The sequence below is a fragment of the Lytechinus variegatus genome, chromosome 9 (assembly GCF_018143015.1).
Source record: "Lytechinus variegatus isolate NC3 chromosome 9, Lvar_3.0, whole genome shotgun sequence".
NCBI lineage: Eukaryota > Metazoa > Echinodermata > Echinoidea > Temnopleuroida > Toxopneustidae > Lytechinus > Lytechinus variegatus.
Window position 1 is genome coordinate 35,570,368 of NC_054748.1, and position 25,044 is coordinate 35,595,411.

At 37.2% G+C, this 25,044-nt stretch overlaps 2 protein-coding genes across 2 annotated transcripts; both read right to left on the reverse strand.

Annotated features, from left to right (window-relative positions):
- Positions 1–2,873: 2,873 nt before the first annotated feature.
- On the reverse strand, positions 2,874–9,044 carry LOC121422055 (muscarinic acetylcholine receptor M2-like). The gene is made up of 2 exons (XM_041616858.1): positions 8,006–9,044; positions 2,874–3,632 (listed from the first exon to the last, which is right to left on the reverse strand). The coding sequence occupies exons 1-2, from the start codon at positions 8,882–8,884 to the stop codon at positions 3,318–3,320; spliced, it is 1,194 nt and encodes a 397-aa protein (XP_041472792.1). The 5' UTR covers positions 8,885–9,044; the 3' UTR covers positions 2,874–3,317.
- A 3,508-nt stretch (positions 9,045–12,552) lies between these two features.
- Positions 12,553–17,688, reverse strand: LOC121421494 (retinal homeobox protein Rx-B-like). Its single transcript, XM_041616224.1, has 4 exons — positions 17,469–17,688; positions 16,547–16,704; positions 15,591–15,740; positions 12,553–13,392 (listed from the first exon to the last, which is right to left on the reverse strand). The coding sequence occupies exons 1-4, from the start codon at positions 17,653–17,655 to the stop codon at positions 12,952–12,954; spliced, it is 936 nt and encodes a 311-aa protein (XP_041472158.1). The 5' UTR covers positions 17,656–17,688; the 3' UTR covers positions 12,553–12,951.
- Positions 17,689–25,044: the final 7,356 nt, after the last annotated feature.

Consider the following 25,044-nt stretch of genomic DNA (forward strand, 5'->3'; position numbering starts at 1 on the left):
CCCTGGAAAATGTGGACAAATTGAAAAATGTAGCCCAAACGACCTTGAGTTTTTAGTGCACCCCCCTTTTTTCCCCATTTTTTGTTTTGCTTTTCATATTTCTGGGGACCAAAGTTATCTCCATTTTGTAGTGAAATAAAACCTATTTTTGTTTGTTTTCAAATTTCTGGGGGCCAATTTTGTCTCAATTTTGTAGTGAAACCATTTTTTCCCTTCTTCTTTTCAAATTTACATCAACCCCCCCCCCCCCCCGTAAGAAAAATTGTTCCCATACAGGGTCCCGTAGGGAGGGGTATCATTATTATTAGCAAACTTATACGTACGCGTACGAAACAAACATTTCTTTAAAATTTTCTAACAAAATAAAAAGAAAGGAATATACCGTTCTCAATTCATCACTATATGCTTGAAACCTCATCTGTACCCACGCTTTTTTTTTTACTTTTGACACTGAGATTACATCAAACGAGATCGAGGGCCACTATAGGGGGCCCCGGGGGGGGCCACTTACATTGACGAGTGGATACCATGCGCGACCAAAAAAACACGTAAAAAGGATGTCTTTTTCACGATAGGGCACGTTACGTACGTAACGTGATAAGGGTGTCAAAAACACAAAAATAATGAAAAAAGGGTATCTATTTCGCCAGGAAAATTACGTGTTTAGGGTCGAATTTGCGGGGATGATAAAACAAAATTAAAATGTTTTATAAAGGATGTCCTTTTTGCCTCAACACTTCGTGTTTAGAGTCCGATTTGCGCGAGGTGTAGACGGTTGGGTCGTACTAAACTAAATAGGATAAAGCCGACGACCAAAGGACCCGTATAAACAATAAAACATTCCTGTACTTGTTTAGGGGTTCATTTCAGGAATATTTGCCAAGAGTTTTGTTTCCAATACTTGTTAAGGGATGGGTTTCACACACCAATACTTGTTAAGGGGTGCATTTTAAGAATATGAAAATTACGTGTTTAGGGTGCTTTTCGAGACCCCATGGTCGCGCATGGTATCCACTCGTGAATGGAAGTGGCCCCCCCCCCCCGGGTATGGGGCTCAATGGGAGAGAGAGGGGGGGTACAGAACGGAAGGACTGAGATAAGTGATTGGGTCATTCATGCTCCCTCGACATGACTAAAATCAATTACTTTGAATACATTAGCGTACCTACGGGTCGCAGACTGCCCCTGACGTGTCACAACCCATGCAAGGACGTATCCCTGCCCCCCCCCCCCCGGCGACGAGTCACAACTGATCATGTGGAGCGTTGTGGCCCAGTGGATTAGTCTCCGGACTTTGAAACAGAGGGTCGTGGGTTCGAATCCCAGCCATGACGTAATTTCCTTCAGCAAGAAATTTATCCACATTGTGCTGCACTCCAGGTGAGGTCCCGGTAGGATTTTTCCTTGAACGCTTTAGCGCCTATATGGCAGCTCAGCTACAGCCGGGGTAATAATATGATACCAAGTATCAAAGCGCAGTTGAGTATATGCACATAGTAACTGCGCTATATAAATTGACATATTATTATGATCCCTGACCGGAGCTACAAGTAACCCGCTCCTTTGAACTTGAAGACCTTTTTTTTCTGCATGTCAATTTTTTCCTGGTACGAAATGCTTTATTTGTGGTTGAAGACCTTTTTTTTCCCTTTTTTTGCTTGTCAATTTTTTTGGCGGACGAATTTGCCCCCCCCCCCTGTGGAAAATCCTAGGTACGCCACTGTTCGAACACATTTTATATAGTTGTCTCAAGAGTAAAGTAATATTTTCATCGACAGTTGAAACTGAAGACTTTCGACACAGCCATCAGAAGCTAAATGAAATAGGCAGAAATAGGCATAAACAAATTTCAACGAATTCATTTTCATTTTATTACAGTTTTATTGCTTGACTGCTTCTCTCACTTTTCCTAGTTCATTTGTGTTCCATAAAATACCGTTCAAAATTAATTTGCGTTCTAATAACAAGTCCGTTGGAACGTACTTGCAAGTGCAAATTATATTAGTAGAATTGCTGGTAGTCAACGTTTAGCATAAAAAAACCTTGACCGATATGATATATGACACTAAAGATCACCAATTTCTAAACGTTTCTTTCCTTTCGAAAGAATATTCGAAACAATACCGAAATTTATTGCGATCATCATTCTCACTATAATTTGTTGGTTAAACTTGTGTAAACATTTTCTTTTTTACGTTGCTGTTGTTTATCAATATTAAAGGTCAAAAATTAAGTTATAACTTATACCTGTATTACAAGAAATAAAACTTCTTTGAAAGGTATTTTTCTTCTTTCTTCCTTTTTCTTTCTTTCTTTCTTTCTTTCTTTCTTTCTTTCTTCCTTCCTTCATTTCTTCTTTCTTTCTTTCTTTCTTTCTTTCTTTCTTCCTTCCTTCCTCCCTTCCTTCCTTACTTTCTTTTTTCTTTTCTTTTCTTTCTTTCTTTCTTTCTTCCTTCCGATTTCCTTACTTTAATATTCCACTCTTTATTCCTTCCTTTCTTCCACATTTTCATTATGATCTTTCTTTCTTCCTTCCTTCCTCCCTTCCTTCTTTACTTTCTTTTTTCTTTTCTTTCTTCTTTCTTTCTTTCTTCCTTCCGATTTCCTTACTTTAATATTCCACTCTTTATTCCTTCCTTTCTTCCACGTTTTCATTATGATCATTCATCTTTTCCTTTTTATCTCTTTCTTTAATTCAATTTATATTTCATTCATTCTGACTCTCTTTCCGACAGGAAAAACATTGTTATACGAGTCTTTTTCGTGTAAAATTATGCTGAAATGATTAAAGGATAAATCAAACTTTTAATATTTGTGATGAAACATCTCGTTCGAATAAATTTATGTTCTATATAATACAAAGCTTGATGTTACACTTAACACAAGTCAATAAAATATATAGATAAATTCATATAACCGTCTGTAGATGCAAAAATGTTCAAAATTCAAATATTTGATTTTTATTTTATCTTTTCTTTTCAATAAATCACTTTTAAAACACCATAGTGAAGTACTAAGATAATTACAATAAATGCAAATGTGAATACAAAAAGAACCAATCTAAAACTTAAATACATTTCTTTGACTCGTTTTAAAAAGAATATTTACAATTGATTAATTCATATACAAATCGAATTTTACGCGTATTTGTTTTGACAGGATGCCAATTATACGCATGGGGATTTTTCACATTATTTATAGATACCTCATTAACTCAGTCTTAATCTCAATATATACAACAGCGAAAATGACATTGTCATGGATGGGGGAGGCCGGCGGGAGACCGGGGGCTCCTAAATAACGGAAATGCGTTTTTTTTAGCAATAACGGCGGGGACGGCAAAGCATGTTGACGACCGTCTTCCGAAAGAGCGGCTGCGATACCAAATAGCAGATCGGATTCAGAAAACTATTTGCGAACCGAAGCCAGACGAAGAACTGTTTCGCATCCCTCGGCAGGTTCTTGTAGGCGATCAACTCGGGCTCGATGGAGTAGAGGAAGTAGATGATGGAGTTGGGAAACCAAGCGATGGCGAAGGAGAAAACGATGTAGGATAAGGTTCGGGTCGCCTTCTGCATCTCGTTGGCGGATTCCCGGTTAGCCGTCGTAGTCCGGTTACCATTGGCATCATCCTGTTCATACATTAAAACAAAAAAGAATCAAGATTTTTTTTAGGTATAGTGGGGGCGTCCAAAGATCATGAAGAAGGAAAAGAGCATGGTCGGTGCATTATGCAATGCACGTGCTTTAATTGCTTTCACTGGAAATACAATATGTTATAGGCAAGTTTTTTTTTTATTTATCACCATACTCTAGATTATTTTCTATCAAACTTTATGACCTTTAAAGATATGGAAAAATTGAACTATTGTGAGACTTCTTGATAGTTCCAAGGTTTTGCCCATATAAAAAACATCAAAATACCCCTTTCAGTTAAAGGTCTAAAGCATCAGCTTATATAGAAATCGGGAGAAATCATTCTTTGCATTCATATGAAGGAGATCAGTTAAAAGAAATGTATAAAAATCTTACACGCTATGTCTTCTTTCGCAAGTTTTAAGTGAAGACTTTCTCGTATGAGCACTTAACGCATTTGCTTCAATTCACTCTTTCAGGGTATGCAAAGATTCACTCACGACAACGCACAAAAGCACATTCAAGACGTTTTAAAATCCTTAGATTCAATTAATGGATTCTTGACGACAGTTTATTCAAACACTGGTGTATTAAAATTCATTTCAAACGCCCTACTTAGAAAATATTCCAATGACCTTAAGTGCCTATAGCGTGCGTGGGATGTAATATAGTAATTCTCGAAAGTCTCATCGTTGTTTTTTTTTTTTTACATATTATTATATGTGCCAATACATTGGTCTAATAAGGGCTATTCAGGTTTCTAAAAATATAAAACACAAAAGAAACCTATTTTCAATGTAAAATAAATGATTAAAATTCATCTCGCATTCCTTTATTAAAGGTCAAGTCCATCCCAGAAAAATGTTGATTTGAATAATTAGAGAAAAATCAAACTAGCATAATGCTGAAAACTTCCTCAAAATCCGATGTAAAATAGGTAAGTTATGACATTTTTAAGTTCCGCTTATTTTTCACAAAACAGTGATACGCACAATTAAGGGACATGCGAATAAGACAGTCGATGATGCCATTCACTTACTATTGTTTCTTCTACTTTTATTAATTGAAATAGTTTTCATTAACCAAATAAATTAAAAATGTCAAAAAGTCCTGGTCTTAGATATGATACCTGCAAAATTATTAAAAGTTGTGTCAAGAAATTTGAAAAAAAACCTTTAAATCGTATAATTAATTCATCTCTTATGTCTTCTACCTTTCCTGATGATATGAAATTTGCAAAATAATGTAGGGTATGTTCCCGGGGGGGGGGGGGCACTCAGTATATAATACATAGTGGGTATGTGCCGCGGAGGGGACCCCCATTTTTACACTCAAATTTCCGTTTCAAGGCATATCATTTTTGTTTTATTGAGAAAAAGAACAAATAAAATTAAGAAAGCCGCTCCAAAGCGTATCATTTTCTTCTTATCGAAAAAAAAGAAGAAAGAAATCCGCTCTAAAGCTTTGCAAATTTTTCGTTACGCTGTTCCGGTCGCATTGATCCGCGACAATGAGCTGCCATTTTTGTGAAAAGCGGCCGCAAAGCACTGTCCGACCATCGCCTCTGGGCTAGCTGCTTCATATATACCCGTTCCATCGGGATGCATACACACTCACACGCCGGCGATCCGTTCCAAGGACCCCCATTTTCACAAACATTTGTAGTTCCGAACCCGTTCCGGGACCCTCCTTTTTATGATAAGCCCGCTCCAAGGCCCTCGTTTTTTGTCTCGCCCGCGGCACACCCCCACCACTTTTTTGGTCGAGTGCCCCCCCCCCCCGGTATGTTAAAATATAATCTTGTTTCATACATATTATTGTTTGCTTCAGGTTTTTGCAAATTAATGATTGATGGATATGTCTATTTTTTTACCATGTTCCAGTACTTGTCGAAGATTATATATACATTTTGTTGTTACAATGTATTAATGTTTTATACTATCAATAAGACCACATTGGAAATATAAGCCTTTCGGATTTCATGGGTTATACTGTCAAGGTCAATGTATCTGATTATTCTTGACGAATAAAATCAATCAATCAGTCAATATACTGGAGATTCATTTTTTACATTTATTTCAGTTTATGATTAAATCATCATGACTGGACTCGTACTTTTTGCCCGAATCACATTCAAATTGGAGTGAAATAATTAAAGAAAACGCGGAGAAAAGTGAAGAATCTTTTAATAATCCCACCATCCACAGCTTCTGTTTTTTTTATTATCGCTACTTTTGATTGTACTAACAACATGGAGGGATGAAGTAGTTCTATGCAACCTTTATATTTATATTTTATAAATAAATAAATAAAACTTTATATTTATATTTTATACATATAATTTATTTCTCGCTTGTCATATTTTGAGGAGCCCACAATATACAAGCTTTGCTTTTTAGTGGGATCCTCCATTTTCACAATTTATAAATCACAAATCCTTTACACATGATTATTTTGTATGTAACTTTCTTATAACATGTCTTTTTCAAGTTGATTTTATGACATTGGTATATTTTCTTTATGATGTTGACTTGTTATGATTGTATTTATATGATTTTTATTTTGTTGAAAATGAAATAAATGAAATGAAAAATGAACCCTTTTTTTAATTTGTTTAAAAACAGGGAAGTCAATTTAACAATGAATGGGTCTTCCATGGAGCCCTGTGAATTTTGAATTCCTATTTCACGAAAAGCCAATCGAATGAAACAGGGCGACGATCCTGGGGGCGGGGCACAGTGCCCCCACTTTTTGAAGTACTGAAGAAAGTGCAAACTTTTTTTAAACCAAAAATGCCCTCTAATGGACGTGTTCTGTGCCCTTTTCACCTATAAGTCCCCGTTTTATGTGTGTCATATCTCGTATCAGTGCCAAATTTTACCAAAATATTCCCCATCACGAACGTACTGTTCTGTGCCCCTTTCATCTGAAAAGGATTCGTGTTAGCAAGTGCCCTTTTGCCATCTTAGAGGTGCCCTTTATCGTATCATTGCCCCTTTACCCCCGCCCTCACCAAAAAAAAAGAGTCCTTCACGAACGTGTTCTGTGTCCCTTTCACATGAGAAGGACCCGTTCTATGTATGAGCAAGTGTTCCCTTGCCTTCTTGTATAAGTGCCTTTCTCGAATCAGTGCCCCTTTTCACCCAAGAAAAGTGCCCCTTATAATGTCCTGTGCCCCTTTCGCTATTTATGCTGTTAGCAAGTGCCCTTTTGCCTTTTTATAGGTGCCCTTTCTCAAATCAGTGCCGTGTCCCTTTTTTACCTAGGAAAGGTGCCCCCCAAAAGTGTTCTGTGTCCCTTTCACCTGATAAGGACCTGTTATGTGTTAACGAGTGCCCCTTTGCCTAATTCTCATAGGTGCCTGTTCTAAGTTGTCCTGAAAAACTACTCTTTTCATGCCGGACGAGCGCCCGGTTTCTTTATTTAGCGTCGTTCTGCTTCCTTCTGCAAGTGCATAATGAATTTTCAAAAAATTGTAAAAGTAATCCTACATGCCTTAAGTTTCATGAGTCATGTAAGTGGGGTAGATAAGTCATGTTTTCTTTGTTTTAAGATCATGGCCGTACGCAGCGGGGGGGGGGGGGCAGTTGCAGTTTCCCCCTCCCCCGAAATTTTGAAAACTCACAATATTTTACGGCAGATTTTCACAAAATTCATAAAAAGTATGCACAAAATCCATCAATTTAACTTAACAAAATACGAAAAGCGCATGATTTTTTCAAAAAAAAATTACGGGTGCTGCCCCCAGAGAAAAAATGTCTGCATACGTCCCGGTTTTAGATAGTGCCATTTTCGAAGAACTTGTGCCCCTTTTCCCTGTGCTCCCCCCCCCCCCCCCACTTAACACTTAAGTTGGAAAGTTTATCATTTCGTTAATTTGTACTGAATGTTATAGTTACGAATGAGATGAACATTTTAACCATTGGCATAAGGCACCACCAACGCCATCGCCTTCATCACCATCTCATATCGTCAACGTCATCATAATCAACATCATTATAAGCCTAATCTACCTCCTTCTCCTCTTCTCCCTCCTCCTCATCATCATCACATCCATAGCTACAATAATATTGATAATAATTATAACTTCCTCCTTCAACATTTTTATCACCATCATCATCATCAAATTCGTCATCATCATCATCACCATCATCACCATCCTCATCATCCTAATCATCATCATCACCATCATCATCATCATAGTCACCATAGTCATATCCACCACTACACCATGCCGTCAGTAATAACTTTGACCCCTCACCATCCTCATCATCAGCAGCAGCAGCATTGAGATCATCATCATCACCACCACCACGGCAATCACTACGCCCAACACCACTACCACCATCACCATCGTCCTCATCCTCACCTTTCCAGCTTTGCCACCATTCCCCTCATTGACCTTCACATCAGCACTCGATCCCTTCATCTCCATCGTCCCACCCGACGGCAGGTCACTGCAAACCGTCGTCTGGCTCGTCGACTTCGACAACCCGTCGCCACCGACCTCCTTGAAATGCTTATTGACACTCTTACCCCCAACGGTCTCCTTGATCTTGACGTAGATGCGGAGATAGAGGACGGAGATGACGACCAGCGGTAGGAAAAAGGTCAGACACGTCTGGAACATGTTGGCAGCGGGGTACCTCGAGAACGACGCCAGGCAACTCTTCCCGGAGTTGGCATCGACGACGAAGTCCCAGACCGTCGCGAACGACATCCAGAATCCGAACGAAATCACCCAGGTGAGGACGTTGAGGATAACAGCCTTGCGCTTGCTTCGAGTCATGTAGTGGTTGATCGGGTCGTAGGTCGCTTTGTGGCGATCGATGCAGATGACGACGACGCCGACCACGGATACGGAGAACATCGCGTTCCGCAGGCCGAGGTAGACCTTGCAGAAGTCCCCGCCTCCCGGGAAGTAACCCAAGAACGTGTGGATGACGCCGACGATTTGGATGATCCCGACGATGAGGTCGGCGATGGCGAGGTTGATGATGAAGTAGTTGTTGTAGGTGCGAAGTCGCTTCTCGACGGCGAAGGCCCCGAGGCTGAGGAGATTGGTGAAGATGATAAGGATGACGAGGCTCGTTCCGAGGATCAGTCCCTGGAGATTGTTAATCGACTTGTAACGCGTCGTCCCGCCGTCACCGACATCAACGAGGTCGGTCGTGGTCGCGTAAACGTCATCGCTAACATTATCAAAGAAAGGGGTATACGTATTTGGGCTTTCTGAAAAGTTTGCCATCTTAAACTTATAAAGAATTGTGAAATAGTGAGAGAAGATTAGAATTTTCTTTAAAATTAAATAACTTATGCCGAGAGATATATTACCACCATTTGAAAGCAGTACTCAGAATCAGACTAACGATCTCGCCGTCTTATCGGGTTTTGCTTTTAGCACAGAATAAAAAGAATAATGCGTCCAGCGTCATATTTAATAGATATCGTTGAAAGGAATACGTCTGCCCACTGACTATTAAGAAGCATTACACACCCGCGCATTATTTTTGTATTTTTTTTATAAGATTCAGAGAGAGCCAAAAGGTCGCCTTAACCATTTTGTACCACATTGTCCTTCTTGAATTAAGAACAATAATTATATCGCGCACCAGAATATCGAATCCTTTATGTTCCCTTTTCACAAGATAATTATCAATACTGTGTATTCAAAATATTACGATGATTCATAATTAGTTTTGAGGGAGCTAGGGGAATAAGGAAAAAAAGGGAAATAGTGAAATTACAGGCGAGTTAGATGGAAATGAGAAACGAGTTACAACTGTGGAATTGTTTTTATTTATGTAATTTACTTTATGTATCTAATTAATATCAAGTTATTAGGATGAAAAAGGTAGAGATGTAATATTGTAGTGCATACGGGGAGAATAGAGCAACCCTCGAGAATTTCATACCGCCTTTTCTTCTCTTGTGGTTAACTATCATATTTTCAACGATGCATATTAAAACATCGGTATGTGGAATGAAAACAATAAAATATATACAGTTACATGTAATTACTTTGGATAGACACGTATACGAATAATGCAAATTCAAATTGATTATAAAGAAGTGTTTTGTGGAATGCAACTTCAACATTTACCGTGATAATATAATAAAGAAATTTAATGGATTGTTATTTCTTGGACATTGGCGTTGAATGTGTTCTATTTGTAATTAATTTCCACTTTTACTATTCTGAAAATGCTTGAAATGATAAGAGACAGTGTTTATGAATATGTAAGAGAGAAAGAGAGAGTGGGGGAGGGGGAGAAAGAGTGGGGAGGGAGTGAGGGGGAGTGGATAGCAGTAAGAAGTGGGCAAAGAGAGTGGAAATGGAGTGAGAGAGTGGCAAATATAAAGAGAGAGGGGGAGAGAAAAAAAAAGAGGGGGGGGAGAGAGGAATAGAGAAAAGGGAATAATAAAATAAAAATGATGTATTGATATCAATTTGATATTGCTCTCTTATTATCCTCATTCTGTTCTTTTGAATTAAATTATCAAGTAACCTTGAAAGTGAAATTATTAAATAGTATCACAATTCATTTTGTCCGTTTAACGATGTCATGATAATTTTGGTCAATGATTAAAATTCCAAGTTTGGCATTTTCAGTGGTAAAAAATCGCAATTGACTTACTCGAATTGTAAGAAAAGTCAGAAAATAGTTTTATATTGTCTAAATATTAATTCTTTCTGATCTATCTATCCATCCATCCATCTATCTATAGATCGATCTATATCAATTTCTGTCTTTTTCCGTTTCTTTCTCTCTCTATTACAATAACTCACTCTGCACCGGCTACTCCCTTATCAATTCACCCCGACCCCATCTTTCATCTCACTCCCTGCATTCCATTTTCAGGAACTCGCCCTTCTTCCCAACATGTCTTTGTTCCCCCTTTCTTTCTCTCTCTCTCTCTCTTCTCATTACATCACTTCCACCATCTCCCTTCTCTATATTTCTTTCCATCTCTCCCCTCCTTTTCCCCCGTCTTTGTGATTAATTTCTCCGTCTCTCCCTCTCTCTCTTTATATATATGTCATCCGTCCTTTACTCCCCTCTTATTTTCCTCTAACATCTTCTATCCTTATGGCCACGACGGTTATCATAATTAACATCATCTTCCAGATAACCATTCTCCTTTTCTTCTCATTTCTCGCCCGGCCAGGCCAATAAAAAAAAATATTAGATAAGAATTTTTTTTCGACAATTGCAAAAAAAAGTTATTTTTATTACCAGTTGTGGGTATGATCTCAAAATGAGTTCGAATAGAATCCAATGCCACCGAAGTGTCTGTATGTTTAAATAAAAAAAAATATGTGCCAAATAGTTCTGGAAGAAAATGCGTTATTGCTGAGAAATGAGAAAAAATATGCACCAATGTCGGGTGTTTATTACAAAATTACTACTTGGTGTTTTGATCGATGGTATTTTTTAAATTGAATTAGATTCTTTGTCATCCTCTTCAGCGAAGCTTCAATAATCACGTTCCAAGAAAGGCCCATGCGTCATTATCAAGAGTAACGTACGGTGCACTTCTGCTTCAATCAACAGCGTTCTTCATTAATTGTTTCTTAAAACTTCTTTAAAAAAAAAAATCATATAGGGCCTACATTATCTTGAATAAAAATGTACCAATATGCACGCTGCAGGGAGCTCGCTATCGTCGTGCATGAAAGTTGACACAATGTGAATGTTATTTAATGAAAGTCGTTGAAGATAACAAGAACATTGAAGAAGTACATCATTTAATTGATTGTTTCGAGCTCGAGCATTACATTATTTCTAAGAGACATAACATTTTTTTTCGTCACGCTGATTCAATTAGTAAATAATAGTTACATGGCAGATAACTCAGTGGGTTGAAGTCTTTTCAAATAATAAAAAAAATGAGCAGTGGCGCGGAATGAGGCTTTGTGAGTGTGTTTGTGCGGGGGGTGGTGGTTTTCAGCTAGATGCGTTATATTATTTGGGAGAGAGTTAAGCATTTGTCTAAACAAATCAACACTGTTAACAATAATTTAAGCATTTGTCTAAACAAATCAACACTGTTAACAATAATGAGTTAAGCATTTGTCTAAACAAATCAACACTGTTAACAATAATTTAAACGCTGTTTTCTCTGTGAATCGAACAGTAGTTGTTTAAACAGTTTAAACAAAAGTTTAAAATCTGAAACATCAATGCTTGAATTATTGGTAATTAAATATTTGAATTTAAACTTAAGATTTTAAACACTTGCTTAAACTGTTTAAACAACTACGATGCGATTCACATAGGCCTAGTAAACATGGTAAACAGCGATGTTTAAATTATTTTTAACAGTGCATTCAAATTGGTTTATTCATTCTCTTATACATGTAGGTGGAGTATGGCAAAAGCATAAAAGAGTCAAGGGAAATCGACTAAAGTTGCAATACATCGAACAATTAAAAAATCTCTTTTATTAAATAAAAAACAAGAAAACGATAAAGGTGGATTACGCTCCAGGGGGCTCCAGTCCTATAAGTGCACACTGGCGTTTACTATGGAAGCTTAAAAGTGCCACCGAGATGTTGAGATAATTATCTCGGGAAGTCGACATCTTGATAGCAAAAGATAAGATGACGAGATCCTGGATCTCATCATGTCGACATCTTTTAGAAGAGATGATGAGATGACAAGATCCCGGATCTCATCATGTCAACATCTTTTAGAAGAGATGTTGAGATGACAAGATCCCGGATCTCATCATGTTGACATCTTGTAGAAGAGATGATGAGATGACAAGATCCTGGATCTCATCATGTTGACATCTTTTGGAAGAGATGATGAGATGACATCTTTTGCTATCAAGATGTCGACTTCCCGAGATAATTATCTCAACATCTCGGTGGCACTTTTAAGCTTCCATAGTTTACGCCACTGAACTCGAGATCGGCCGTTCGAGTTTGCATGGAACCATGACATTGTGAACATGGAGGGTGCTCATGCAAAAATTCTGAAAAACGCCGACTATTTTGAAAGGATTCACCGATGTGTGTCTCGAAAAGATAAAAGTGACCGTGTGTCCGTTTTCGCCGCTCATCTCGCATTACACCAATCATTCAAAGGTCGAATTTACTTTCGAACCTTTATCCATATAAAATACTACATTTCGAGACATCTTTTTTATCATTATCATTATCACATCAAATTAATCTGAAACGAAACAAGAAAATATATCATGGGTAGCTTTACCGTCATGTAACATTACTTGACCAGAACATGTTTTATCTAAAATAAATTTGAGATGGATTTTTAAAGTCTTTGGAATCATTATCTTAAACGATGTTCATCTATGATGAAAATAATAAGGATTGTATAGATGTGGATAAGTCATGTATTGCAGGCCAACAGCAGTTTCGTACTCTTTCGCTTTCAATCGAAGATCCGAAGCTCTTCGGCAATCATCGGGAGTATTCGTTTGACTCTTGAGCTCAGGCCGATGTATAACGAAGTCGTTCGGAAAGAGTTTTGAAACAGATGGTTGAGTGAATTCTTGGGGAGCTAGGTGTGCTTGCCGCAGTGCCAGGATGTTGGGATCCGGATGGTACGCGTGTGGAGGAGGCATCAAAGGATAGTACCGTGCAGGAGAGTGAAAATATGACGGTGATGTAACGCTGAGAGGCGTAGGGAATGATGGGACGGCGTAGTGGTGGAACAATGGTGACGTAACAGGAGGACGATCGGATGACGAGAGTGGATTCGACGACCCGATACTCGGATCCCGTTTCTTTAAGTAAAAATAAAATCAAATGAAATCATTTACATTCAATCACTAAGCAGTAATCTTTTGGATCTTTTGTCAAAGGACAAGTCCCCCCTCCCCTAACCAAATAATTGATTTGAATAAAAACAGAGAAAAAATCAACAATCATAACACTGAAAATTTCATCAAAATCGGATGTAAAATAAGAAAGTTATGACATTTTAAAGTTTTGCTTAATTTCACTAACAGTTATATTCACATCCTGGGCGGTATGCAAATGAGGAAACTGATTACGTCATCCACTCATTATTTCTTTTGTATTTGATTGTATGAAATATTAGAATTTTCTCCTCATTGTCAAGTGAAACAACAATTAATGCCGTGTCACCGGTGTGACGGCATGCATCGGCGGATCCAGGGGGGGTGCGCAGGGTGCGCACGCCCCCCCTAATATTTGAGCGGCGCCGACGGCGCCGCTCAAAATAAAGAAAATAAAAAAAAGTAAAAGAAAGAAAAGGCGCCGCTTGAAAAATTAAAAATAAAGGAAAGAAAGGGAAAAGGCGCTGCTTAAAAAAATTATACACTGATATAACATTAGCAACAGTAAAGAAAAGACTATCCCCAGCAAAGCGTAATCATATCACCTTCCTTATTTTTTCTTTTAACTACCCTTTTCCCAACAACTTCGCCGGTAGCAGTGCGCTGCCTGCATATAACTGGCGCCAATCAAGAATAATCAGCGCCACCTTAATCTAAATCGGCGCCGGACAAGAATAATCAGCGCTATTTAGTTATAAATCGGCGCCAGTTAAGAAAATTCGGCACTGCCAGAGTCTTAACCGGCGCCGATCAAGGATAATTAGCGCCACCTAAATCTAAATCGACGCTGGACAAGAACAATCGGCGTCATCTGGTTATAAATCGGCGCCGGTAAAGAAAATCGGCGCTGCCTGAGTTCTTAACCGGCGCCGATCAAGGATAATCAGCGCCACCTATATCTAAATCGGGGCTGGTCAAGAATAATCAGCACCACCTGGTTAAAAATCGGCGCCAGTCAAGAATAATCGGCGCCTCCTGGTTCTAGATCGGCGCCAGTCGATTATGGATTGCCGCTGCCTGAATCTTACGTAACGTCGGTAAAAATAATCAGTACTACTTGTTTAAATCGGCGCCGGTCAAGACAAATCGGCGCTGCCTTTGTCTTAACCGGCGCCACCTAAATTTAAATCGGCGCCGGTCAAGAATGATCAGCGTCCCCTGATTTCAATAAATAAGCGCCGGTAGAATAATGAAGAAGGACCTATTGCTAACCTAGATCGGCGCCGCGGTCAAGAATGATCGTTTTGCCCTCCCCCAATAATTCCGCATGTACAAAAACAATAAGATGGTAATGTTACACAGAAATCAGCAAACGAGATTGAGCTACACAACTCGATCTTTATTAATTAAAAAATCGTGCTCAAATTATCAGATTGGAACATAAAATTTTTCAGCTCGCGCTTCGCGCTCGCATCATTTCTGTAGCAAACCCCCATACTTTTCATGATTAAATAGGTGAATAGAATGTCCCGTTTTTAGTTCTGAACCTCAAAAGAACTCCCGCTTCGATTTGCAATAATCTTTTGTTGGATATAATCTTGTTCTTTATTAAAACGTACATTAAACTGTAATGTTTTCAGATCGAAATATCAAAATTTTAAGCTCGCGCTTCGCGCTCGCATTTTTTTTTAGATACCCATCTTAATCATTGGTACCAAGAATGCTTAGAATATCAAGCTTTCTGGTCAGAATATAAGTAAATTTCAGCTCGCCCTCGGCACTCGCATTATCTGTGTAGTGAGATATGTATCCTCCTCATGAGTTACTACAAACAATCCTAAACAGGCACCTTTTTCCTGTTTTCAGGTCAGTATACTTTAAAAATTTCAGCTCGCGCTTCGCGCTCGCATTAATTTGTCGGTGAATATGTATGTCTATCTCATGAGTCATGTATATCTATATGATATGAGTCATATATATATATATATATATATATATATATATATATATATGTATGCATGTGTGTGTGTGTGTGCGTGTTTTGACAGGGTCAGGCAATACCCCTTTTTCTTTTTCAACATTTTCTTTTATGGCGCCGGTGAAGTGCAAAAATATGTGCGCCGCTCGGCAGTGCGCCCCCCCTTTCGCCAAAAGCTGGATCCGCCTATGGCATGTCAACTTACCGGGTGATCATCTGATCGTACGGCTAGGTCCATCCTCGGCACGGAGCGTGGAGCAGGAACGATCTCGGTATTCTTCAGTTCTTCGAGCCCGCCAAAATTGCCCAGCCGCTCAAACTTGCGCCACTTGGCCCTCCGGTTCTGAAACCAGATCTGGTGAAGATTAGAAGATTTAGAGATTGAAAGAGAGAGTGAAGAGTGAAGGGTAGTCTGCAGGCACAGACCCTGATTGAAACTTTGATAAACAAGTGTGTCTCCACGCAAAGACTAGAACATACAAAACTTGCTGTTTCAATTCTCTATATTAGCACATGCAAGGCATGAGTAGGCTGCACATTCAGACCCTTAACTCGAGTGAAGGGTTTACACATGAAGCAGACTAAGAGAAGGGGCGGGAGAGAAAGAGAGGAAAGAAAAAAGACATGCTAGAAAGATTTTTTTTTTTAATTGCATTTTACTATATTTCTTATCACACCATAATGCTGAGAGGGTGAAATAAATATTTACCCTTTCTAAATGACTTTTCTAAAGGACCTGTTTTCACAATCATTTCGATATTAATAAGTCTCCTTCGGCGAGTATTCGGAACTCGGGTCGAATTTAATTCTGGTGTAATGTCGGTCTGTGGATAGCCCCTGTGACCACTGGCGTAAATACGGTTCGAGCAGCGGGGGGGATGGTTGCAATATATTGACCTGAAAAATTAAAATGTTTGGGACACCCCCACACCAAGGCCATGTATACGGGGGTATATAACCATGCATATACATAATACTACTATCGTTTAAAAGGCCTATAACAGGATATAACGATTTTTTTCCCCGATGGCTATAACGTATTGAATTGCAGTTAATATCAACATGCAAGTGAGCGAAGCGAGCCAGCAAATTTCGGTAGTTAGGAGACAAAATGGTGTTCAAAACGTCTATCATGTGGAAATGAATGAATTGATTCAATACCTGTATTCGTTGCTCCGGAAGTGATGTCTTGCTGGACAACTCATCTCGCGTTTTCACATCCGGGTAGTGGGTCACCTGAAAGATGCTTTCTAATTCTCGAAGTTGATCCGGGTTAAAGGTCGTTCGAATTCGACGGTTTCTTTTCTCTTCATGAGATTCTAGGATAAAAAAATACATACTCGAGGATCATCTTTAGAATATCCAATGTTCCGAAATAGTACGAGTGAGCGTAGATTTTTGTTTGGTCATCCATCGATTCTTCGTAAAAATTTTAATTATGACTTACCAAATTTGAATATATCGTGCCCTCTTTCCATAAGGAATTAAATGAATCTTATTGATAATTACACAGTATTACAGGAAAAAATATTTAATTGGCCCCGCATTTAAAAAAAGTAACGGTCATAAAGTAACCGATAGTAGTGTATGTCATAAGAGAGTATGTATAGAAACAAATAATCTTGATTGCTCGGCAATTTAAATAGCAAATATACCCCCCCCCCCAAAAAAAAAAAAAAACTCTATTAAACATGTTAAACCATTGTTTTGAAGATATCCAATGATGCTACGATTCGCATTATTTTTGGCAATTTATTATCATTAGTTGGGGGTATAACCTCCAAAGTTTTAACAGTTTAGCGCAATGAGCCAACCATTTTGCGGGGCTAGTCATGGTGTATGGGGCAAATTTCTTCAAAGCTGCAAGCGAGCAAAGTGAACGAGAAAAAATGGACCTTTATGATACTAAAATCTGATTTGGGGATATATTTTGATATAATGTCTAGAAAAGATAAGTTTTGGCGTTTTTCCTTTCACTTTCTCTCTCATTTCTACTTTGTTTTCTTAGTCTACAACCATGGGGGAGGGGCATGATCCCGGGGGCATGATCTCCAAGTCCCCATCTCTGAGCAAAAGAACTTACCAAAGTCAGTGTTGTCGACATCATCTGCCTTCTCCTCGATGACGGTTCGGCCTTCATCAGAGGAATATTCCCTGGAATAGTGAGGCGAGAATGATTTTCGCTTCTTATCAACACAACTTTCATCTACCATCTCAGAGAAGGTGCGTTTCCTTACCACGGAGACGTGATTACCACTCTCTGGTTCCATCGTGGTGAAATTTCTTCTCGATTCCAACAGTTGTATTCCTATAGTAAAAAAAAATCGATACAAATTATAAATGTTGATATTGTTCAAAGGATAAGCCGAAATGAGTCTCTCTCGGTGTAACCAGTTATCAGAAACCGTCTTCATAGTCAAAGTGAGTCTTCCTTTAAATGACTAAATAAATAATTATTCAAAATATGAATAAATATGAATCAATCAATCAATAATTAAATAAGTAAGTAAATAAATAAAGAAATGAATGAATGAATAAATAATTAAATAAATAAAGAGTCAACGAAGTATCATAAAGTTGTTCAAAGCATGCAGTTATCGTAGAGAATATATCCAGAAAATATATAGGTAAGTTAGATCATGTGTCGGAATATGTCTCTAAACTGAATAAGTATTTGCTTTTCACATTATGACAATTAATATATGAATTGAGCAAGTGCCTTTAAATATTGGCCGACAGAAAGAAAATAACGAAAAAAAGGAATATCAAAATTTTCCTTTTAAAAATGAATATAATCAATTACTTAGTGAGAAGAAGAATACAGATGACAAGAATATTCCTCTTACGGAATCAGAACATCGCTTCGGTCAAGCCCAGAGTATGGTGAAAATAATATATCAAGACAACGGTATCAATTTCGAAACCATCAAATTACAAGTTACTCGGTCATGCGCGAGGAAATGTGTACTTTATACTACATTTTACGGGAGAACAAAATGCAATAAAACGATTTGCTGAGAGAATGGCGCCTGACGAAGTTTGCATTCAAAAAGAAACTTTTGGTTTCCATCCCCCTGCCATGGTCACATGTAATCATTAATCTTGCATTCTCGTATTTTTTAAATCCAGAGGCAGCAAAGCTGGGCGGGGTCGCCTTATCAGGTTTTTCACGTGGTGAAAATTAATAATTAATAATTATGACAAATTATGACAATAATTAATAATTATGACAAAGGAGAGAAAATGGAAGAAAGGAGATAGAAGCTTATGAAGCTGAATGGTTTTGCTCATGTAACCCGAACTTTATCTATATATCAATGGATGTTGTAATGAAGATGAAGTTATATATTGTATGATTTTGTGAATTTATATTGGTTATAAGTGGTTAATTTTTGTTACTGAATTTATCCATTGTATATGATTATGTTAATACCATGAGTATTTGTACGATGATTTGTATTGAACTGGATGATTAATAAATATTATTACAAAACAGAAAACACACATTACAAAAGAGAATATTGATTTCAAACTAATCAAATGGAGTGGCAACATGATATTGTTTGCATGGAATATGAAAATGCATGTGAAAGATTGTCTGACAGTGTCATTTTCATATCTTCTTTTTTTCATTCATGAGCTCTTGAAAATTGAGGATAAGACCTTGTTTCAGAAACCATGACTTGTTCTCACTCATGAATTTGCTTTCCGCCAATCACCTTCAATAATCAGTATTGTTTATAACATCTGGGAGAATACAGCTGAGTTTATTAGCTACACTATAGTGTGTGTAAAGGAAAGGAAGCATATTATTTTATGCCCCCCCCCAAAAAAAAAGAGAGAAGAATAAATGATAATAAAAGAAATAAAATGAAATAAAGAATAAAAAGTAAAAAATGAAAAAAATCAAATAAAAAAAATATTAAATTATTACAAAATCAAATATAAAATCAACAAAACAGGAAACAGAAACAGATTTTCGAGGTGCCCTATATTATTGACGACCAACGCGAGTTTATTCTTCAATTTCAGCTAGTTGTAAAACAATTTACTCTCAATATTATTAAAGCGATATTTACCGGTGAATCATAAATGGGGTTTAATGAGACACTTAACAGAATGTACAACGTGATTTTTAAATAAATTACGATGGCGATTTATGGCATCGGCAAATTAGAGCAAATTCTAGTTTTATTGTTACTAATATCCCCAGATAACTGAGACATTAGATACCTAGTGAACTATCAAAAATAGACAACCGATGTTTTGTTAATCGAGCCTGTAACTCGTACATGCGTATATATGTTTTTTCAAAAAGGATATTTAGTTTAGTAGTCACGATTTGATACATAGTTCAAAGATAGTGTATATTGCTACATGGGTTCCGTTTCATAAAGACTCGTTTGATTAAAAAAATGCAAGATTTCTATAACAAATTTCCTATTAGCCAATCAGATTAAAGGATTTCAGTCGCTTATAACCGATTTTGTAATTTGTTATTTTACCAAGTTTTATGAAACGGACCCCTGGGGCCCGTTGCATAAAACTTTTTACCTGAGAAAACTCAAATTGTTTATACCGGAGTTTTTGCCCTTTGTTAAAGTCAATGGGAGAAATCAGACTAACCTAAGTTTTCAGTTTTTACCAGAGTTTTCCTCAGGTAAAAAGTTTTATGCAACAGGCCCCTGGTCTGTCCTATTTGTCTACTTTTTTGGTCTCATTCAACATGGTCTCAATATATAGATTATGTAATCATCAGATACAGGCCTATATCATCATTGAGATCATACCTCCATGATTTGAAAACTACATATAACGATTTTTTAGATGTTTTAGTTGTAGGTGAGTTACATTGGCAATTTCTAATATTCATGAAGTAGTGAGAAAAAGTATTGTAAATTATTTTTTTTCTCATCTTTGAATATCATGCTTGAAAAAAAAAACTAAGCCGAACTCTTTTGATCTTGTATAAAAGACTTGATTTTTTGTTTGTTTATGAAATAGTGACTACAATGAATAATGATGATAAAAGTGTAAAAGTGATTGAGATGTCGTGTTTTTTTTTTTTTTTTGCTGTTGTTTGCAAGGGCGGAAATCTCTCCCCCAATTAAAGGGGGGAGCAGGGGCTGGAAAAAATGACAAGCAAAAAAAAGTTATCACCCCAAAGGTAAGGTCATATCGACCAATATAAATGTTACAAGAAAAAAAGGCTAACACCCAAATCACCCCAAATGTAATGGTCATTTCGACATAAAAAAAATGACAAGCCAAAAAAAGAACGGTTATTGGGTAGGGGGAGGGGGACGCGTCCCCCCTGTCCCCCTGGGATTTCCGCCCAACATGTTTGATGTTAGCAGTTATAGACTATTCACATTTGTGACCGCGCTAAAATTGTCTTCTGATGACGATTGTGATGATGATTGTGATAATGATGATGATGATGATGATGATGGTGATGATGATGATGATGATGATGGTGATGATGATGCTGATGCTGATGATGATAACAGTGGCGAAATGAGCCAAAAGAATTGAGGGGGCGAGATATGGCCCATCAAGAAATAAAAAAAGTTGTGCCTGCAAGAAGCGTGCGAGCATAAAATAAACATTTTTAATACAACAATCCAAGTTTGTGATAGATTTTGACAAATTCAGGAAATAATATCATATTCCACCCTCCCCACTTTCCTTCTTTTTCCCTCTCACGTTTTTCTTGGTCTTTATTTTATTTATTTATTTATTTTATTTTTTGCATGGGGGGGTAAGCGCCCAAAAGCCCCCTCATTTGTGCACCGCTGAATTATAAAGATGATGGTGATGACGATGACGACGATGACGACGACAATGATGATGATTGTAAAGATGGCAAATGATGTCGAATAATGAGGGGGACTATTAGAAACATAGATGCATTTATCGGGATGAATTTTAGGCCTAATATGACACATAGCAATTTGACCAACGTCAGATAGAAACAAACCGAACAAGAAATTGATTCCACAGGGAAAACAAAAATGGAAGAATTAAAAAAAAATAAAAATGTCTTACCGAAAGAGAACTTGTTCGTCTTGTAAACCCAAGAGGTAGACACATTCTCAGTTCTGACCTCTTTCAATCTCAAATACATAACAAGGGGATTCGGAGATTATGTTCGCATTTTATACCACTTCAACTCGACTTGAATCACTCTAATGCATTTATTGCCCCGTCGTTTTCAGCTTAATTATACCAATAAACCTTAGAGTATAGCAACTCCGTATCATTTACCTGAAGCGGTAATTTGCCTCTTTATAGTATTGTCGTAAAATAATTAGTAGGGTTAAATCACATCTTGAGTTTGACTAATTGGAATAGCGAAGTGTTCATTTTATATTTCAAAGGTATTAAATGTTTTACGGTCACAATAACAAAACGAGTCAAGACTGATATATTCTATCTATTATATACCATTCGCAATAACGTTAAAGTTTTAATAGGTTTAGAAAAGGTTAAGAGTAGGTTTGGAGTAGGTTTCGTTGGTGTCGTTATATCATAAACCTGCACACTTACCTGGTATTACTTTTGGGCTAAAATAATAAATTGTAAAATGATTGATTACTTATAGTTCTACGCAGGGAAGAATAAGAAATTTATAACAAATCTGAAATATGTAGGCCTATACCATAGAACTGTAGATATCTTCAGTTGGTTTCCTGCATTGTGTTTTTTGTTTTTTTTTTAAGTAGGACACTGTAATTACCCAAGGATTAACAAATTTAAATTATCATTAACTGTTTTTCACTGCAAGTGAAATTTCACAAATTTCACAAGTTTTTGGTTAATTTTGCACCTTTCGTTTACTGATTCAATATGAAACTATTAACTTTAGCTTACTTGATACACAAACCATCTTGTTAAACATAATGGCCATTCGAAACACCTATTAGGCTACCTTGATTAAAAGCTATATATTTTCTCCCGAAATTTCCGCATAAATGCTCTTGTTGATTAAAATGTAGTACTTTATATTCATATTTCATTGTATGCATTTATTCTTATTTGTCTTCCTTGTTCTTGCCTTTCTTCTATACGTCCTCGTTGTTGTCGTCAAAGTAAGTATTTGTTGTGTACTCTTTCTTCTTCTTTTCCAATTCTTTCTTTCTTTCATACTCTCTTACTTTAATTCCCCCTATTTATTCCTACCTTTCTTCCACATTTTCATTATCTTCTTTCCTTCTTCCCGTGCCTTTTTTCGTTACTTTCTCCATTTCTTATTTTCGGTTCATAATTATGAAGGCCTATACGTAGAAGTCTTTAACAAGTATGAGGCTGTAATACGTTCCTTCTAACTACAACATGGCATCCTTCGTTTATGATGTTTAGGCCATCAGAGGTACTCGAGATGCCCATAAAACCCTGATTTTGTTCATTAATTTAGATCTCAATCGATTCTGAGATACAGGAAGATCATAAAGTTCCCCCATTATAATGAAATGTAATGGCAGAAACGAACACACTTATATACGGGGAGACACTTAATTGGGTGAATTGTGTTAATTAAATGAATCCCGATTTTATGACTTTTATTCTTCCATTTGTAATTAGCAATTAAACACCGTTTATTGTTATCTGTTGTCTTGATTTTCTCATTCATTACACATTTCTATTTTGGGGGCCTTGGATTTTTTAAAGGACTATATGAAGAAGGAAGTATATATGTAAAAGGAAAAAAATGAAGACATGTTTTATACTTGTTTGTGTGCAAGTGAAAACGCTAGATATTTTTTTTTCTAAAGAAAATCTTGTTTGCATCAATCAAAGACAGATGGAGGCAGGGAAGGGGGGGGGGGTGGAGTGGAGTGGAAAGGAAAGGAGGGGGGGGGGCATTGTTATAAGCGTTTTTTGTCCTCCATATTAAAAAAAATATATTTTGATCTGTTACAAAATCACTTCATGAATGAAGATCAAAATAAAAAAATATTCATACTCTATATAGATATGAGCAATATTTTACGAATGTCTTATTTTGTGAGTGAGATTATTTCCTACTTAGTGCGACAGGAGTAGGTTAGAATCGGATGTTCAAAGTGTCATTACAAGCTAACCGCAACTCATTATTTTTTTATATATTTCGGTTGTGATCAAAGCAATGACGTTATAGTTCTAAGTTTATTGTGTATAATCAAAGTCTTAGTCGAATCCAGTAACGCGCTGCTCTTTTATGGCGGGCCGCTAATTAGTATTTCATCTTCAATCTAATTATCATTAACGGTTGTTGTGTAATTATCGCCCATTGTCGCTGGGTAAATACGGAGATTGGTGCTTGTTTAGTGGTCGAGTTTATGACACTATCTTGGGAAGGGGATGACAAAAATGTTTCAATGGAAATACAGTTGTTTTTGGATGGGGTATTGAAAAACTGCTTCATTCTCGTAAATAGAAACGTGATCTTTGATAATCTTGATTCCATCTTTATTTTAAAGTTCTATTAAGTTCTATTCTGATACATTGCATTCTTTCCTAGTGGGAATGCTATAGTTAATATTTCTTTGTAATCCATTTCTGTAAAACGAATCATGCTTTGGTCTGTATGAAATCCAAATCGATTATAGGCCTGGTATAATGAGAAATAATGAAATAGGATTAAACAGAACAAATACGGATGGAAAGAGCTAGAAAGAAGAGAAACGGACAGAGGGAGAAGGGGGATAACCACTCCCCAACCTTGTTGTCCTCGGGTAAATGTCTTTTCAGTAATGACATCATCCACCCCCTGTCTCTTATATTTTTCTTCCACTTTTTCTCCATCGGAGAACCGATTCCCCAAAAAACAAACTAAACAAAACAAACAAAAAACAAGCAATGTTGAAAACAAACACAACTCAAAAATCATTTGCAATGAGACTACCAACCATTTAGACGTGTAATTTGGGGATTTATATGTATATTTTTAAAGTTGTTTTCGAATCTCAATTATTCTTTCCTTCCATCTCTCTCTTCCCCATCTCTGTTCATTCTTTCCTTTTTCTCTCTCCCTTTGAGAGTTTATTTGATATCGAGGAATTCACAATCACTCTTTCCATTAATCACTTCAACCCTCTCTTCCATATTTCTCGTTTTCCCTCTCGATCCCTTTGAGTTTTGTCTAGGGTTTTTCAGTTGTGATCAAATCTCAATTCTTCCATCTCTCTCTCCCTCTCTACCCACCCCTCTCCCCCATCTTTTCCTCCTTTATCTCAATCTGTCTTCCTCTCTCTCTCTCTTTCCCCCTCCTTCTTCAACACTCTCACTTACCCCTCGACCCCCCCCCCCTCCTTCAGACACCACGCTCTTCAATGCCCCCATCCTCATCCCATCTTCAACAAAATTTACTACATTCATACAAGTTTAATGGAAAGCTTTCATTTTCTCCACTCATGAATCAAATATCAATAGGGCCCTGTTACACAAATAGATACAATCCAATTTCAAAATCAAAAAATTGTTTTTGTATGTGGGTACCATTCACTTACAGTTGCAATTCATTGTATAACTGATTGAATCTTTGTACGTTAGAAGGCCCTGGGTTGCATTTCATGAACCTTTTTGTCCGACAAGATTTGTTACACAAATAGATCCAACCAAATTTCAAAATCAATACATTGCTTTTGTATATGGTTACCATTGACTATACAGTTGCA

Bases quoted from the DNA above. Each gene is read 5' to 3' on its own strand.
- LOC121422055 (XM_041616858.1), bottom strand. From the start codon at position 8,884: ATGGCAAACTTTTCAGAAAGCCCAAATACGTATACCCCTTTCTTTGAT. The intron at 3,633-8,005 runs GTGAGGATGAGG...ATGTATGAACAG, and splicing joins ATGGTGGCAAAGCTGGAAAG to GATGATGCCAATGGTAACCG.
- LOC121421494 (XM_041616224.1), bottom strand. From the start codon at position 17,655: ATGGAACCAGAGAGTGGTAATCACGTCTCCGTGGTAAGGAAACGCACC. The intron at 15,741-16,546 runs GTATTGAATCAA...AATCTTCACCAG, and splicing joins TTCCGGAGCAACGAATACAG to ATCTGGTTTCAGAACCGGAG. The intron at 13,393-15,590 runs GTAAGTTGACAT...TTTTACTTAAAG, and splicing joins TACGATCAGATGATCACCCG to AAACGGGATCCGAGTATCGG.